This window comes from Schistocerca gregaria, chromosome 7 (assembly GCF_023897955.1).
Source record: "Schistocerca gregaria isolate iqSchGreg1 chromosome 7, iqSchGreg1.2, whole genome shotgun sequence".
NCBI classification, from domain to species: Eukaryota; Metazoa; Arthropoda; class Insecta; order Orthoptera; family Acrididae; genus Schistocerca; species Schistocerca gregaria.
The window spans coordinates 321503993-321521936 of record NC_064926.1 but is presented as its reverse complement, the minus strand read 5'-3'; the positions used below and the strand labels follow the sequence as shown (position 1 = coordinate 321521936).

The 17944-nt window shown below is 43.9% G+C and overlaps 1 protein-coding gene across 1 annotated transcript in view; it reads left to right on the top strand.

Annotated features, from left to right (window-relative positions):
- Nucleotides 1-1124: 1124 nt before the first annotated feature.
- The window catches only part of LOC126282385 (uncharacterized), a 28677-nt gene continuing 11857 nt past the window's right edge, over nt 1125-17944 (top strand). The window contains exon 1 of the mRNA XM_049982041.1: nt 1125-1427. Coding sequence (XP_049837998.1) covers nt 1125-1427 — 303 coding nt within the window. The remainder of the gene's footprint in view (nt 1428-17944) is intronic.

The following is a 17944-nucleotide window of genomic DNA, read 5'->3' as shown; positions in this document are numbered from 1 at the left end:
AGCACGGCGTTCCGTATCACCCTACTGAGCCCACCGATTCCATATTCTGCTAACAGTCATCGGATCTCGACCAACGCGAGCAGCAATCACGCGATACGATAAACCACAATCGCGATAGGCTACAATCGGACCTTTATCAAAGTCAGAAACATGATGGTACGCATTTCTCCTCCATACACGAAGCATTACAACAACGTTTCACCAGGCAACGCCTGTCAACTGCTGTTTGTGTATGAGAAATCGATTGTAAACTTTCCTCATGTTAGCACGTTGTAGGTGTCGCCACCAGCGCCAACCTTGTGTGAATGCTCTGAAAAGCTAACCATTTGCATATCACAGCATCCTCTTCCCGTCGGTTAAATTTCACGTCTTCAGCACGTTTTCCTCGTGGTGTAGCAATTTTAATGGCCAGTAGTCTAAAAACCAGAACATCAACTGCTGTAGCTTCAGTGACAGAAGACACCTTACGCTCAGTTTGGGATTATTCCGGCTATAGGCTAGATGTCGTCCATGCAGCCAATGGAGGACATATTGAATATTTATGATGGATTTTAATAAACTTCTGTCATTTCTGAGTATTTTAGTATTCAATTTGTTGGTGTTAAGCCCTTTTTTCTAATAAACGGTGCCACTCTGTTTGGGACATCCTTTTTTTTATATTTTTGAGCTGGTAATATTATTTTCTTTGTTAAAAAAAAACACACCATGTTCAGGCCACGAGTGGCCTACCGGGACCATCCGGCCGCCATGTCATCCTCAGTGGAGGATGTGGATAGGAGGGGCATGGTGTCAGCACACCGCTCTCCTGGTCGTTATGATGGTTTTCTTTGACTGGAGCCGCTACTATTCGGTCGAGTAGCTCCTCATTTGGCATCACGAGGCTGACTGCATCCCGGAAACTGGTAACAGCTAATGGTGGCCTGAATGGTCACCCATCCAAGTGCCGAACACGCCCGACAGCGCTTAACTCGGGTGATCTCACGGGAACCGGTGTACCCACTGTGGCAAGGCCGTTGCCATTCTCTTTGTTAAGCTACCTCCATTTCAGCGGTCTTGAGGTAAGCCGATAGGAGCGTGCTAGGTCCCGTAGGCTAAATCCCGACCGCCACCCGCACTGCACCCAGATGTGCGGCCGCTGGTGGAGCCCGGAGCGCCGTGTCGCACCTCGGGGCGTGGCGAGCCGCGGCCCAGGAGAGGGGTCGGTGCTGGGCCTCAGCGCCACGCTGCTGCGCCTGCAGGGCTTCTGGGGCCCGCAACACGGCGGCCGTCGCGTCGCCAGCGCCCTCGCTGCCGGTCTCTCGCTGGCGTTCTCGTGCGGGCTGGTGATTATGCCTCTCCTCAAGCTACTCATGGATCGTCCGCAAGAACTTGAGGAGTTAGCCACGTTTATCTTCGTCGTAGTAATATACAGCGAAATTTTTATCAAGGTAAGCAGCTCCAAGAATTGTTGAGTTAGCTCCCTCACGAGGTTTCCTTGTTCACAATTTTACAGTTCTGTTGTCAAATGTGATGTCATAGGTTTAATTATCACCTGGAAAAAATAAGATTACTCATTTCTATTTAATATGTGGCTCTCGGATCTGCCCACAATATTTCCTCGTCGCAGTTCTTCGTTATCTCCAGCTACTGGCTATTTGCTACTGTTGCCTAGTTAGTACCCGCATTTACGACCGTCTGTATAAAGTCCTCATCTGAAAGTGGCGCATTTGCTGTCAGCTTGCTTGCAGACGTATGAGAGCAGCGTCTCCAGAGCTTACTGCGCATGCGTCGGATGAACGAAGCTCTGCTGATTGTCGATGTGGTAATGAGCCATACCAAAATTGGTGGCAGACGTAACGTTCACTTTATGACGCTGAAACTGCCGTCGAAAATTATTGTTTCTATATCTGATGGCGACAGGCACAGGGGTCGTTAAACTTCGGTTACGCGATAAATCAGTCTAATCTAACAGCACTAAATTCAATTAAACACCTAGGTATTACAATTACCAACAACTTAAATTGGAAGGAACACATAGATAATGTTGTGGGGAAGGCTAACGAAAGACTGCCTTTTATTGACAGACTTGGAAAATGTAACAAACCTACTAAGGAGACTGCCTGCACAACGCTTGTCCGTCCTCTTTTGGAATACTGCTGGGCGATGTGGGATCCTTACCAGAGAGGACTGACAGAGAACGTCGAAAAAGTTCAAAGAAAGGGAGCACGTTTTGTATTATCGCGAAATATGGGAGAGAGTGTCACAGAAATGATACAGAATTTGGGCTGGACATCATTAAAAGAAAGGCCTTTTTTCGTTGCGACGGAATATTCTCACGAAATTCCACAAACCAACTTCCTCCTCCGAATGCGAAAATATTTTGTTGACACCGACCTACATAGAGAGGAACGATGACCACGATAAAATAACGGAAATCAGAGGTCTTACGGAAAGATATTATTCATTCTTTCCGCGCGCAATACGAGATTGAAATAATAGAGAATTGTGAAGGTGGTTCGATGATCCCTCTGCCAGCACTTAAAAACTGATTTGCAGAGTATCCATGTAGATGTAGAAGTAGATGTAGATGTACTTAATTGTAATCCTGAATCCGTTTTTTTAGGTCTTTATAACTCACTCAGTTGAAAGGGAGCCCTTATACTATCACTTTGTTGCCCATGCTGTTTGTCTGTCTGTCTGTCCGGCTGTTAACATCGCTTCTTGTCAGGAACACGTACACGAAAATTGTGTCACATACGGTGTTTTGGCTGTGCGGAAGAGTTGAGCTTCTAAGTCAATACAGTCAAAAGATACAGTTATTTATGTGACATATTTTGATGCTTGCAAACTCAGTAACATTTACAATGAAATACATTAAATGAATTCGCAATTGCGATTAAGAACAACCATCGACTGCAGATTGGAGTGACGACAGTGAAAATTTATGCCGGACCAGGACGAACGGTTGACGACATATGGAAGTTTACGTCGGGCCGTGTGTCGTGCACGGGTAGCCAGATGGTAAGGCGATCGCTCGCGATAAGCAGGAGATCCGGGTTCGTGTCCGAGTCCGACACAGATTTTCTTTGTCGCCATTCCATTCTACAGGCGATGATTGCCCTTATTCACAACTGCGAATTCGTTTAATGCATTTGATAACAGCTGTAGTCACCGCAGTGTCTGTTCCTTTGGACATACATTCATAACACAGGCACGCCCAAAACCGTGTCTATTATGAAATGTCTACATACGCAACTGTCATGTGGTCTAGCTGTGAAGCGCGTGCTTGGTAACCAAGTGGTTCCAGGACTGGATCTCGGTCAGACCAGTCACCGCTGGGCCCGGGCTCCTTGCCGCTAACGAAGTGATTGCTTTTGGTGACATCATATGCAATAGCGACTGCGCGAATTGACGGTAGCTCGTACGGAAAGCAAGAGTAGCTGATGCTACCGAGGACTCGGCCGCGAGCTTGTCCGACGACTTCTTGGGCTCTTATTCGTGGTGGCATTCAGACAGGCAAGGGTGCTGTCGATTGTTGCGTACGAATGCGAAATACCTGCATTGTGCGTTTCCGCAAAGTGATTTTTACGCCAAAGTTGTGATCGTCCTGCAAGTTGTGTCACATGTGGATCTCAGAGCTTAGCAGTTTCCGTGGTGTAGCGGTTATCACGTCTGCCTAACAGGCAGAAGGTCTCCGTTTCGATTCCGGGCGTAATCACTTTTTCGTCGCACTCAACAAGACACTTGCTACAATCTCTACTGTGAACATTTAAATCAATTTCAAACGTCCAACCACCAGGCTGCAGTCTTCGTTTTAACCTAGCTGTAGTCTCTGAGATGTGAGGAGGCGTCAGAAAGATGGTACGAATGAGCGTTACAGTGTAGGTCCACTTTTCTATTTAGAAAACTGGGTAAGTTGGGGACACACAAGCCTCTGAAGTGCGTCTAATAGATTTGCACCAGGCCATTGAGCCACGTTAAATTATTATTGGTATCTATAATTACGTTTTTACGGAACATTCAGAGCGTGAGTTCTACTCGCACTTGTCCGATTTTTTTAGGTTATCCACCGTGCGAATGTGTATTGCCTCCTTTATCACACTGTCCCAGAAGGACGAAACTGAGGATATACTCTTTGTCTTGTCATACCCTACGCTGTATCCTGTGCTAAGGTGCAGACTGCTCTGCTATTGCAGATTCATCCGTTTGTCCCAAACGTGTATGATGATGATGTTCATAATATTCACCTTGCACTGGGTAAGTGTTGCCAATACATGCCATTCGAAACTCAGTTGCGGCAGACCCTAGAGCCTTATATTGCACATACTCCCAAAAAACCCTGAAGAGTCACAATTTTTTTCTTTGCTACGAGTACATATTGCAGCCCTGGTACACAATGGAACCTGTCTCCGAACCCTACACCACAACACCGCAGAACTCCGATAAATGACTCGAAACAAAATAGTGCAGCCCAACTCCGTTTTAAACATGGTTTGAACAGTTTTGTTTAGGGCGTCTACGGCGTGCTACGGTATTCTCTCGTGGGGATTTCGGTGTTTTTCAGGACTACAGACATGTATTTCTCAACAAATAAGAAATTAATTACATAAATTAATTGTTTCGAAGTCATAATTGGAACTGTGTAAAGAACTCTCTCAAGTATATCACACTACAATGTAGGCACACTCTCTGGTACCGCGCGCCTCGGAATTTGAATCCGCGCCAGACGTCATGGACGTTGAAGTCCCCTCGAGGTCTCTGCACCATCGCGCCGAAACCAGTGGCGGCGCGCACCTCCTGGCCCGTATTTAGTGTGAGGGCGCCACAATGGAACACGTGGTTCCAGCGGCCAATAGCGGCACCCCCGATAGAGTATTTAAGCGCCTGCCTCTCGCTCAGGCAGATGTTCTCCAAACCCAAGAAGCCTCCATCTGATGCCTCTTCCTATCGTCCTATCTGTCACCCATCGGTGTTCAGCAAGCTCTTGGAATCCATCCTTTCCCGGCGCATCCATCACCACCTCCGCCAAAACCACCTCCTCGCCAACACCCAATGTGGCTTTCGACCTTCCTTCACTGCTGATGACCAACTCCTCCACCTCACTCATCTCCTCTCTCTCCAGCTTAACTGCCATCGTTCCGCCATTTTTGTCTCCCTTGACCTCGAAAAGGCCTACGACCGTGTCTGGCATCCTGGTCTCCTGTTTAAACTCCAAACCTACGCCCTTCCTATCAACTACATCCGTCTGATGGCCTCCTACCTCTCCCACCGCCCCTTCTATGCCAATTCCCACACCTTCTACCCCTTTCCAGATGTGCCCCAGGGCTCTGTCCTCTCCCCTCTCCTCTACCTCCTGTACACGGCAGATATGCCCCAACCCCCCCCCCCCCTCCAGTACACCTCTTGCAATATGCTGATGACACCGCATTCCTCGCCCTCGCTCCTACCCTCCAACGGTCCCAACGCCTTCTCCAGAATCACCTTGACCTTTTTACTGCATGGTGTAACCAGTGGCTCCTGAAAATCAATCCTTCCAATACCCAGGCAATCATCGTAGGTCGTACCATTCGCTCCTTCCGGCTCCTGGATTTCTCCCTTACTGTCTGTACCCGTCCTGTCCGCCTCACCCCCACCCTCACCTACCTTGACCTCACCATTGACCGTCACCTCGCCTGGATACCTCATCTCCGCTCCATCCAATCATAAGCCCACAACCTCCTCTGACTCCTCAACCTCGTCTCTGGCCGGACATGGGGGTTGTACCCCTTTACCATCACCTACAAATCCTTAATCTGTCCCATCCTCTGTTATGCCAGTCCTGCCTGGATATCTGCCCCCCCCCCCAAAAATTCTATAAGTCCCTCCAGATCCTTGAGCATCATGACCTCTGCCTCGCCTTTCGTATATGCCTCCCAACCCCCACACACATCCTCTGTGTTCTCATTCCTTTCCCCCATCTACACCTATTCCTCGAACATATCCACATCCTCTACACCTCCCGCCGCCTTGAACCCCCTCACCCCCTGGTTGCTCCTCTCGTCTCCCATCCCCACCCCCTGCCACGTCTTCTCAGTTGTGTCCCCCCTACCCTCCATCTCTACACCCTACATCTCCTTTCCCAAGGTGGCTTCAATCAACCCCCCCCCCCCCTCCTGGATGATGCCCTCTCTCCCTCCATTTATCCCTCCTATCAACTCTCATCCTCACTCCCCCTCCTTTCGTCTGTCCTTTTCCTGGGCTCCCTCTCCCCCATTTCATCCTCTTTCTTCACCACCTCCCCTCTCTTTGCCCCCTTCTCTCCCCCGAGTCCTTTTGCATTTCCCTCTTCTGCCTCCTCTCATTCCCTCTTGTGTCTGCCCTTCTCCCCCTTTATTAGTCCTCTCCCTTCTTGGTTCCCTTCCCCCCTTTTCGTTTTTTTCCTTCCTTCCTCCTCGTTCTTCCCCCTCCTCCAGACCCATTCTCCCCCCCCCCCCCCCCCGCCATCTGCCTCTGGCTCATGAGTGTCATCTTTGTGCCGGTCTCCTTTAAAGGTCACAGTTCCCAAAAATTCTAGCGACAAACCGAAGTCGTCCATTCAACTTCCCTACTTAGCAACGTTACGACTAAATGTTTCATCGACGTGAGTGTGCCTAGCAGCACATTTCTAGTGCTGTGTTAGAACATTACGGGCCTTCTTTTTCTACTCACCTATATTAACTTACATTTTGCTACATTTAGAGCTAGTTATCATTCATAACACCGACTAGAAATAGAGTAGTGTAATGTTACCCTCATCGTACCGGTGTGGATTTTATATTACTTTTCAAGTAAGAATGTGAAAACGGAGGAAAGGCCCCATCGCATGTACAACAGCAAGAGAATGGCAAAAACATATACGTATAAATGTGCACTTGAGATTTGATTAGTTGAATCATTAGTTAATCTTATTCCCATGGAATACCTTTTTCTTATGTTGTTAATGCTTTAGGCTCAGAAATCGTCGTTAAAAAAACGGCAAGCTTGAGACAAAAAACAGTGTTATTGGCAAGTTTTAATGCAAAGAATAGGTTTGCATGATAATACTAACGATGATACTCCGTCAAAGACATGGATGGCAGGCTCGATTTTCAAGTACTGAAATGCATGAACGACAGTGTGCTTACGACGCGAGATCGTTGCGTCACTAAACCGACCACTTCCAGAGCATTAAAAGCACTCAAAAAATTTAAACATTAGTGATAAATAGTAATAAACCGAATGCTATTAAATAGAAACATAGATAAACTAACGTTAATTATCAATTCACGAAAATTAACAGTGCTTCCACTTGACCTTGAACCAAGCAAGAAGAGAAAAGGAACAAAGTTATTCACTTTTCCAGTATATTAATAGAAAACATAATTCACAGATATTAATTATGACAACTCAGAGTTGGAATAATGAGCTATGATATCCATCGCTGTCTTCTTTTTAATACAGAGATTTATTCTACGAGGTATCATCAAACCAAAATGGTTCAAATGGCTCTGAGCACTATGGGACTTAACATCTGAGGTCATCTGTCCCCTACAACTTAGAACTACTTAAACGTAAGTAACCTAAGGACATCACACGCATCCATGCCCGAGGCAGGACTCGAACCTGTGACAGTAGAGGTCATTCGGTTTCAGACTGAAGCGCCTAGAACCGCTCGTCCACAACGGCCGGCTTCATCAAACCAGGAATGTACGGATGCCACCCTATGAGAAAAGTTGAGCGCCACTAGCACATTCATCACGAAGATGTTGAACAAAGGGCAACACATAGTCACCGATAGGGTTTTAAAGAAACATCGTAGTTTCTACCAACGGTATCATGAATGATTGAGCCCAAATCTTATTACGAGAAATACCTACAAAATATCACAGAATAACGTCGTGGCTAAATTACATTCTGCAGATGTTTCGAGTTAAACGATTGATTTGGCAGCAGGTGAAATCGACGCCTTGCATCACTTGGAATGCAGCAAAATCATGACTTGTGAGACGTCTCCAGTCCGTTACAATGCAGCCTTACGCGCCGCTGTGAGAATAGCCTTTTGAGCGGTACCAGCCTCCAAACGCCTCGTTGAATAGTAGTCTCTCCGCAAGGTTCACTCGAAGAGTGATGAAGTTGCAGCTGAATTCACTAACACCAGCAAGTCTTACTGGGTGAAAGAAAAATTGTCATTGAAGGTTGGGACTCTAGTCTCCGCTTTCTGTTGATTAGAATACCCTTACATCCAGTGTCATTACTATGAGCCACATGACTGCAAATGACACACCATTCCGTGTACCCATCTGATGCAGTACGCAGTAATAAGCAAACAAATCGGGCCACGTTCGCAGTGTGGTCAACCAGTGCACCATTCTCTCACGGATTCATGTCGATCCATCTTTTATTCCCCTCTCTTCTGCCAACTACTTCATCTCAGAGTAAAACCTGCAACCTACGCCCTAAATTATATGATTTATGTATTCTTTCTCTTGTCTTTCTCTACAGTTTTTAACCTCAGCAGCGCCATCTAGTAGCATGGAAGAAAGTCCCTGATGTTTTAATGGATATGTTACCATTCTGTCCCTTCTTCTTGCCAGTGTTTTCTATGTTCTCCTTTCCTCACCCATTCTGAGGAGAACCTCCTCGTTCCTTACCTTATCAGCCTACCTAATTTTCAACTTTCTTCTGTGGCACTGGATCTAAAATGTTTCGATTCTCTTCTGTTCCGGTTCCCCCTCAGTCCATGTTTCACTACCATACAATGGTATGCTCCAAACGTACATACACATAATTTTCTTCCTCAAATTAAGACCTATGTTTGATACTAGTAAAAGTGGCTTGGCCTGGTACACTCCTGGAAATGGAAAAAAGAACACATTGACACCAGTGTATCAGACCCACCATACTTGCTCCGGACACTGCGAGAGGGCTGTACAAGCAATGATCACACGCACGGCACAGCGGACACACCAGGAACCGCGGTGTTGGCCGTCGAATGGCGCTAGCTGCGCAGCATTTGTGCACCGCCGCCGTCAGTGTCAGCCAGTTTGCCGTGGCATACGGAGCTCCATCGCAGTCTTTAACACTGGTAGCATGCCGCGACAGCGTGGACGTGAACCGTATGTGCAGTTGACGGACTTTGAGCGAGGGCGTATAGTGGGCATGCGGGAGGCCAGGTGGACGTACCGCCGAATTGCTCAACACGTGGGGCGTGAGGTCTCCGAAGTTCATCGATGTTGTCGCCAGTGGTCGGCGGAAGGTGCACGTGCCCGTCGACCTGGGACCGGACCGTAGTGACGCACGGATGCACGCCAAGACAGTAGGATCCTACGCAGTGCCGTAGGGGACCGCACCGCCACTTCCCAGCAAATTAGGGACACTGTTGCTCCTGGGGTATCGGCGAGGACCATTCACAACCGTCTCCAAGAAGCTGGGCTACGGTCCTGCACACCGTTAGGCCGTCTTCCGCTCACGCCCCAACATCGTGCAGCCCGCCTCCAGTGGTGTCGCGACAGGCGTGAATGGAGGGACGAATGGAGACGTGTCGTCTTCAGCGATGAGAGTCGCTTCTGCCTCGGTGCCAATGATGGTCGTATGCGTGTTTGGCGCCGTGCAGGTGAGCGCCACAATCAGGACTGCATACGACCGAGGCACACAGGACCAACACCCGGCATCATGATGTGGGGAGCGATCTCCTACACTGGCCGTACACCTCTGGTGATCGTCGAGGGGACACTGAATAGTGCACGGTACATCCAAACCGTCATCGAACCCATCGTTCTACCATTCCTAGACCGGCAAGGGAACTTGCTGTTCAAACAGGACAATGCACGTCTGCATGTATTGCGTGCCACCCAACGTGCTCTAGAAGGTGTAAGTCAACTACCCTGGCCAGCAAGCTCTCCGGATCTGTCCCCCATTGAGCATGTTTGGGACTGGATGAAGCGTCGTCTCACGCGGTCTGCACGTCCAGCACGAACGCTGGTCCAACTGAGGCGCCAGGTGGAAATGGCATGGCAAGCCGTTCCACAGGACTACATGGGAGAATAGCAGCCTGTATTGCTGCGAAAGGTGGATATACACTGTACTAGTGCCGACATTGTGCATGCTCTGTTGGCTGTGTCTATGTGCCTGTGGTTCTGTCAGTGTGATCATGTGATGTATCTGACCCCAGGAATGTGTCAATAAAGTTTCCCCTTCCTGGGACAATGAATTCAAGGTGTTCTTATTTCAATTTCCAGGAGTGTAGGTCGACAAATCCTATATACGTGTCTTGATTTTTCTTTAGTGTTGCTTCCAAAATCAGGAAAGCCTGTCTTGTAGCTTCGCCTTTCCAAAGCCTAACTGATAAGGTAAGAAATGATGAAGTTCTCCGCCGAATAGCTGACGAAAGGATCGTATGATGTACACTGACATGAAGCAGAGGCAGGATGGTAGGACATCTGTTAAGACATCAGGGAATGACTTCTACAGAGGGTTAAAACTGAAAGACTTCCGGCATTTATTGCAAGTGCGACTCTTAGACGAAGAGGTTGGCACTGGAGAGGAATTCGTGACGGGCCGCATCAAACCAGTCAGAGGACTGATTAATAAATTATAATAACAATTAAAAATGATCCAACTGATCATCATATAAGACATGCTCAATTTTCTTTTCCATTCTTCTGTATTTTATTCTTGCCAACAACTTGATGCATGAGATATTCATATATTCTACACAGGAACTTAAAAAGTCATTTTGTTACCACTTTCCCCAGAATTTTAGAAATTCGGATGGAACATTATCGATCCTTTCCGCCTTATTTGATGTTAATTCCTCGAAAGCTCTTTTAAATTCTGATTCTGGTACTGTTCTATATCGACTTCTGTTTCTTCTTCCATCCCGTCATCGTACATGTTTCCCCTCACTTAGAGGTCATCAGTGTCCTGAGTCCATCTGTCCGCTCTCTCCTCTGCATTTAACAATGTCACTGTTTCCAACCTTGCTTTCAATATCACCAAAGAATCATTTCCTTAAGAATTCTTTACATTTTTCACACAGTCATTCGCCTCAGCTTCGCTGCACTTTCTATTTATCTCGCACTTAAGTGTCTTGTATTTCTGTATCCCAGAATTTCCCTGAACATGTTTGTTCTTCCTTCTTTCATAGCTCAAATAAAGTGTTCCTCGTGTTACTTAAGGTTTCTTTGCAGTTACCTTCTTAGAACTTCTGTTTATCTTGCCAGCTTCCATGCACGCCAATTTTATAGATATAGTGGGAGACTGTGAAGTTCGGTTGCGGGAGGAACAGGACTCCTGATCAGGTGAAAATAGCGTTACAAATACAGAATGAAATAGGGGCAACGCAAGAGTAGGTTTAATAATGAATAGGAAAATAACAGTGCGGATAAGCCACCATGAACAGCATACTGAACAGATAATCGTTGCCAAGATAGACACGAAACCCACCCTTACCACAGTAGTAGAAGTCTGTAATCTTACTATCTCCGCGGTTAATGAAGAGACTTGAAATATGTATGATGAGGTAAAGCAAATTATTCAGGTAGTCAAAGGAGAGGAAAATTTAAGTGTGAGGAGGGGCTGGGATTCGACAATAAGAAAACGAAGAGAAGGAAAAAGAGTAGGTGAATAGGGATTGGGAGAATAGAATGAAAGAGCAAGTCACCTAATAGAAAATTGTACAGAGCATAATTTAACCATCTCTAAAACTTAGTTTAAGAATCATAAAGGGGGATTGTGTATTTGAAAGAGACCTGGAGGCACCAGTAGGTTTAAGACAGATTGTATAACAGGAAGAGACCTGGAGCAACCGGTAGGTTTCTCATTTATAGTATAAAGGTAAGACAAAGATTTAGGAACCAGTTTTTAAATTTTAAGATATGGACTCTGTTCACAATTTATTGGTATACGTCCTCGGATAACGCAAGAGATATTGAATTTAATTGACGAAAGGATAAAGTATAAAAATGGAGCAAAGGAAACCTGCCAAAAGGAATAAAAAGTGTGAACAATGAAACTGACAGAAAGCGCAAAATGGCTAAGCAGGAATGGCTATAGGTCAAATGTACTGATTTAGAAGCGTATTTACCTAGGGGAAAGATTGACACCGTCTACAGGAACTTAAAGATGCCTTGGAGAAAAGGGAATCACCTGTATGAATACCAGGAGCCCAAGTGGAACAGCAGTCCTAAGCAAAGAAAGGAAAGCTGAAAAGTGGAAGGAGTATTAGAGGGTCTATACAAAGATGATGAACTTTTGGTAGTGTTATAGGAAGGACAGGGAACGTAGATTAAGATGATATGAGATATGATTCTCCGAGTAGAATGTGACAGAACGCCCAAAAATCTAAGTCGAAACAAGGCCTCGGGAGATGATGATATTCCATCAGAACTGCTGATAGCCTGCGGGTCAGATAGCTTATTCGGCACAGTGAGTCTGGCACTGGTCCTCTTCCGATAGACAACGGTAGTGTCAAATATGACTTTATATTCTCTCTACCTTCTCATTTGACGAACCTTTTACTAATGTTTGATTTAAATGTAAGTATAATATTAACTGTAAAAATAGAAAATTCTTTATAGGGATCACTACTCTACTGTATTTTTAAACACGTAAGACTTATTAAAGAACTATGCTATCTACACCTTTCTGTATTTCCAAGTTGTGACAAATCTAAGTGGTCGCTTGCCTCTGCGTGGATATATTTTTTCATCAAGTAATGGAATTTGTGCCTCGTCGAGTATCAGTAGTAGGATGTAATGGTATCTTTCTAGGCCAAGGGTTACAGTGTTACTCGTAATTACGCAAAATTCAATTGTAAAAATCATTCAGCAAGTTTTCATGAGGCTGTTCTTAGATCTGAAGCAGCTCTTGTCAAAATTGAGCTTCGTGATGGTTGCAGGATAAAAGCCACAATGAGTCGGAAAGCGTTCGTTCCTCATTGTTATTTACGGAAGTTGGTTTCTCATATAGATTTATCTAAGGTCACTAAATTTATGTAACGCTACTTTGTTTGAAAAAGATATTTCTTAAACAGGAATGTTAACGGTTCAGATTATGCGTTTATTTCAAATATGATGCTTGCGGCATGGCGAACGTTTACAATTTTGTAGATCGTGTAGCTAATCTTTTTAACGTTGGATTTTCCCCAGATGAACCTTGAACAAAGATCGTAAGCACAACCTTGCTCCTCGTATGAATAAACAGCGTTTAAAAAACTCGATTGTAGAGATTAAAACAGTATGTGAGTACGTTAAGCTTTCAAAGTGTCAGCAACCCGAAGTTGCGTTAGCTCTCAGAGATTTCAAAACTTTACTCAAGAATACTAAAGACTGCAATCACATTTTAAAACTGCTTAATAAACGCTCCATGACATGCATATTATTGCCACGAAATCAAATAAAGGTAGCTATGTGGACCTTATTTGTGGCACATATTGCTTAAAAAAGCTGCAGATTTCTTCAAGGACAGGAATAGTTGAGATCTCAGGCATTTCGATGAATAAGTTTCACAATGACATAAAGGTATTTGTCAAAGACCAATTTCTTGTTTGAAACTGATTTTCAGAAGAAAAGTGTTCTTATGATGACCACAAAAATACTGGATCTTAGGTCTAATGTGAAGTTACGGAAGGCTGAGTATTAGTAATTGTTCGAGAGCTAATTGTAAACTTAACAGATTTTTCAACAAAACATTAAAAAAGCTTAATCTTTTCTAAAGTTTTCTTTGTGAAACGTTACTATGAATTAATGAATAGAATCAAAATCCTTCATGTCCCAGATGGTACCCACTTAGTTTCACTGGATATTGTCAGTTTGTACAACTGTATACAAATTAGTGTAACTCTTAATATAATCAGAAGTAATTTATTGACACATAATAAGCTTTCCCATGTTGAGGTTTTGGAACTAATCAAGTTATTACAACTTTCTTTGTCTTGCAATGCCTTTACTTTTAACGAAAAATTGTACTCATAGCTAAATGCTTTAGCTGTGGGTAATCCACTCGCTGTTAACCTACAGGTCAGTCACTTTAATTACATATTTATGAAATCCAATTAAGATATTGTACCAAAAATTAAATCATAGCGTTGTTTTGTAGATGAGAAATTATTGGTGTATGAAGAATGTAATGAGGATATTTATGTGCCTGCTTCATCTCCATGTAACGTAATAGTAAGTTCACTTTTGACAGTAGTCTTCTTTCCAGAATATTTCGTAAACCTACATGCACCTGAAGTCATTATTAACAACGAGTAATGTCACCACAGAAGAAAGAGGCAAGACTATCATGTGTTCAATGAAATACGAGAATTAACCAGGCTATGAATAACGAAAGGGAGATAGAAGCGGCAAAGATATGCATAAGAAAAATAGAAGCCCTAAAAAGGAAGGTAGAAGATATGAAGGAGCACTGTAGTAGGAATGAGGGTAGAAAATTTTAAAAGAAATTAAAAGACGTAACAAAGGTTATAGATCTAAAATAATAGGCTCCAAGTACAAAGATGGAAACTTGCTGACAGAAAATGAAAATGGGGAAAGAAGTGAAAAGATGGCGAGAATATTTTAAAGAACTGTTGTAGAGTAATCACACCGACAGGGAGTAATGGATATACCATGCAGCAGAACTAAAAATAGAACTACGGAAAATGGTATATCATTTAAAAAATCACAAATCTCCAGGAAATGATGGTCTAATTTTCGAGCGTCTAAAGAGATGAGGCATTACTTTACACAAACGGATATATAAATTGTCTGTTTAATCTGGAATAAAGAAAGAATTCCAGAAGAATGGACCATAGGTGTAATCCAGCTCACACATAAGAGAGATAGTGTTTTATCCGGAATCCTCTAAAATAGATAGGTCTCAAATGTGGAAGATAAATTGGGTGATTATCAGCACGGATTTATGTTTAACATATGAGTTGTGGACCAAATACTCGTACTTAGACAAATACAGAGAAAAGCATATGAATTTAAGACAGGACTCAGTAACATGTACGTTGACTTCAGTCATGTCTTCGATAGTCTAAAAAGGGAAATGTTGGAAGATATAAAAGTGCTAGGCATACCACCCCAATATATTTCGGTTATTAAGGCAACCTAGGCAGGTTCCAACGCAATGTTGATAGCGGAAAGGGAATTAACCAACTGTTCCGGTATTAGTAAGAGCGTTAGACAAGGTGATGCTCTTTCAACAATGCATTTCAGTTTTAGCTTGGAAGTAATTATACTAAAACTGCAAAAAACTGAGCACATAGGAATAAGAACCATGTAGTTGGCTACACATGATAACGACGTTGCAGTTGTTAGTGGGCGAAGGAAGTCACTGGAGACAGTGGTAGTGGAACTGAAAGAAAAGAACCCCCACTGCATAGGGCACTGGAAATTAACGAACTAAAAACTAAACATAAGAAACTCCGTAGAATAGGAGGCAATAATGTGGATAACTGGTCAGCAGAAGGTTTTAATTTTCATCATGTAGAGGATTTTGAATACCCAGGGGCTAATATTAATAAAGCAATTTCTATGTCCACTGAAATACGCGTAAAATCCCGCATTTTAACTGGTAGTAGATATTATCACACATTTGGAAAGCTAATGCCATCCAGGATCGTAAACTGACAGTTCGAAATGACTATAAGGTTATGATCAGGCCATTGTTTACACATGGAAGTGAAGCGTGACCATAAACCAGCACAGTCGAAGAATAAATTAGAGTATTTGAACGACGGATGCTACCGAATATTTATGGAGGGGTCCGAGAGAAGATACCTGGAGATCAAGAACCAATTGTGATGTGGATCATCTCATACAAGGAACTGATATTGTAAGACTACTTAAAAGTAAAAGAATAGCCTGGCTGGGGCATGTCCTGAGGATGGAGGACACAAGAACTACAAATAAGGTCTACCACGTAAACGGTGGCTGGACGGCTTGAGGGAAAACATCAGATACGCAGGAATAAAAGGGAAAAGAAGGAAAGTAAACGAGAGAGCAGAATGGAAAAATACTGTAAAGTAAGCAAAGACCCATTCAGGGTTGTGAAGCCACAAGAAGAACAAGAATGTGGCACAAAAGGGTGTATTTTCGCTCCATGATCATAGAATTTTGTGTTTAGATGTAAGTCAGTTGGCAAGATAGAAGAAGCTGCAAACAATTGCTCAGTTATGTGTAGCAAAGGGGTATAAAGCTGAAGGTATTTGAAAATTGTTCTACTCTGTAAGAAGAAGAAGAAATACAAAGTAATAAAAAAAGAGGAAAGGTAGCTTTGTTAATTTAACCTTCACTGATTTCAACTGTGACGAAATTGCGAAGATCTTCAAAAAGACTAATTTCAATGTTTCGTTAAAACCAGACTTAATTTACTCATGCAAATAAAGCATGATGTAGGACAGGAACCAAGGTATGTTGTTTGTAAACCAGATATATATATATAAGACAAAGTGTGGTTTCTGCGATAATTTCTTTATTGGAAAGACATGGAGGGGTTTCATTATTAGATGCAGTAGCATTCATATACGAATAAAGCAAGTGCTTTGTGACATCATTTAGAAACGAACATGCATAGAGTGTTAGCGATAGCTGATAGGCTTGAATTTTTGCATGTCGCCCCTCATAGCCATCATTTTGAAACGATCCGAAATATATATACATTAAATTTTCTTTCCTTTATTGAATTTAGGCACCCCCCTCGCCTCACAGGGGCACGAGCTGGCAGCAGAGTAATTACCGCCACGCAGCCTAAAAAACGTAACGTGTAGATAACAAACAATAAAAACAGGCGATGAAACGGTGACCGTAAAACTGTAACATGGCGAAAAGTTGCGAAAGTGAAAATATAAAAACAAATGGTTGGTGATGCTGATTAAACTACATAGTAATTAGACAGGAACAATTAAAACACATGGCGACAGTCTGTTTTCTGTTTGCAAGAGTTAAAAAACACACCTAGCGACATATGATGTCTGTCATAACACTGAAAAGGGACACACAACACTGAACACTCATTTAAAACTGCACTATAGACAAGACACGAAGGTAGATGGGGGAGGGGGGGGAGAACAGATGAAAGGGAAAAAAGGAGGGGAGGAGAGGAAAAGCAAAATCAGATGGGGGAGCTGATGGAGGGAGAGGACACATAAAAGGGGGAGAGGGGAGACACGAGAAGGAGTGGAGGAGGCAGAGGAGGGGAAAGCAAAAGGACTCAGGGGAGATAAGGGAGTCAACAAGAGGGGAGGCAGGAAAAAGCAAGATGGAAGGGGGAGGAAGGGTGCTGAGAAAAAGGACAGAGTTTCGGAGGGGGAGGTGAGGATCACAGTTCATAGGAGGGATAAACCGAGGGAGAGTGGGCATGATCTAGGAGGGAGAGTTGATGGAATCTACCTTTGGAAAGGAGATGAAGGGTTTGGAGGTGGGGGGTAGGCGGGACACAACAGTGAAGGCGCGTTAGCGAGCGGGGGTTGGAGATGAGACGAGCATCCAGGGGATGCAGGATATGTAGAGGACTCAGATATGTTCGAGAAAAAGAAGCAAATGGGGGAAAGGAATCAAGTCATAGAGAATCCGTGTGGGGAACGAGAGGTGTCTACAGAAGGCTAGGTGAAGTTCATGATGATTGGGGATGTGGAGAGACTGGGGGGACTGGCATAACAGATGATGGGACCGATCAAGGATTTGTAGGTGTGGAGGATGGTAGAGGGGATTACATTAGATTTCTGAGTCACATAGATAATTTCATGAACAAGAGTATTTCAATAGGAATTGGTTGTCAGATTTATTTCAAGAGACTAGAAGATATGTATCTCAGATTTGACCCAATTGATCTAACATTGCTTAGATTAGCAGTGACCTTCTACTCTTCATGAGGTATATACACTGTAACCATTACAGGTGAATTTTCATTACTTAATATTCCGCCCTGATAGATGGTGACATCTTTTTGATGCTTGGTTGTACGTGACTATCTCGCC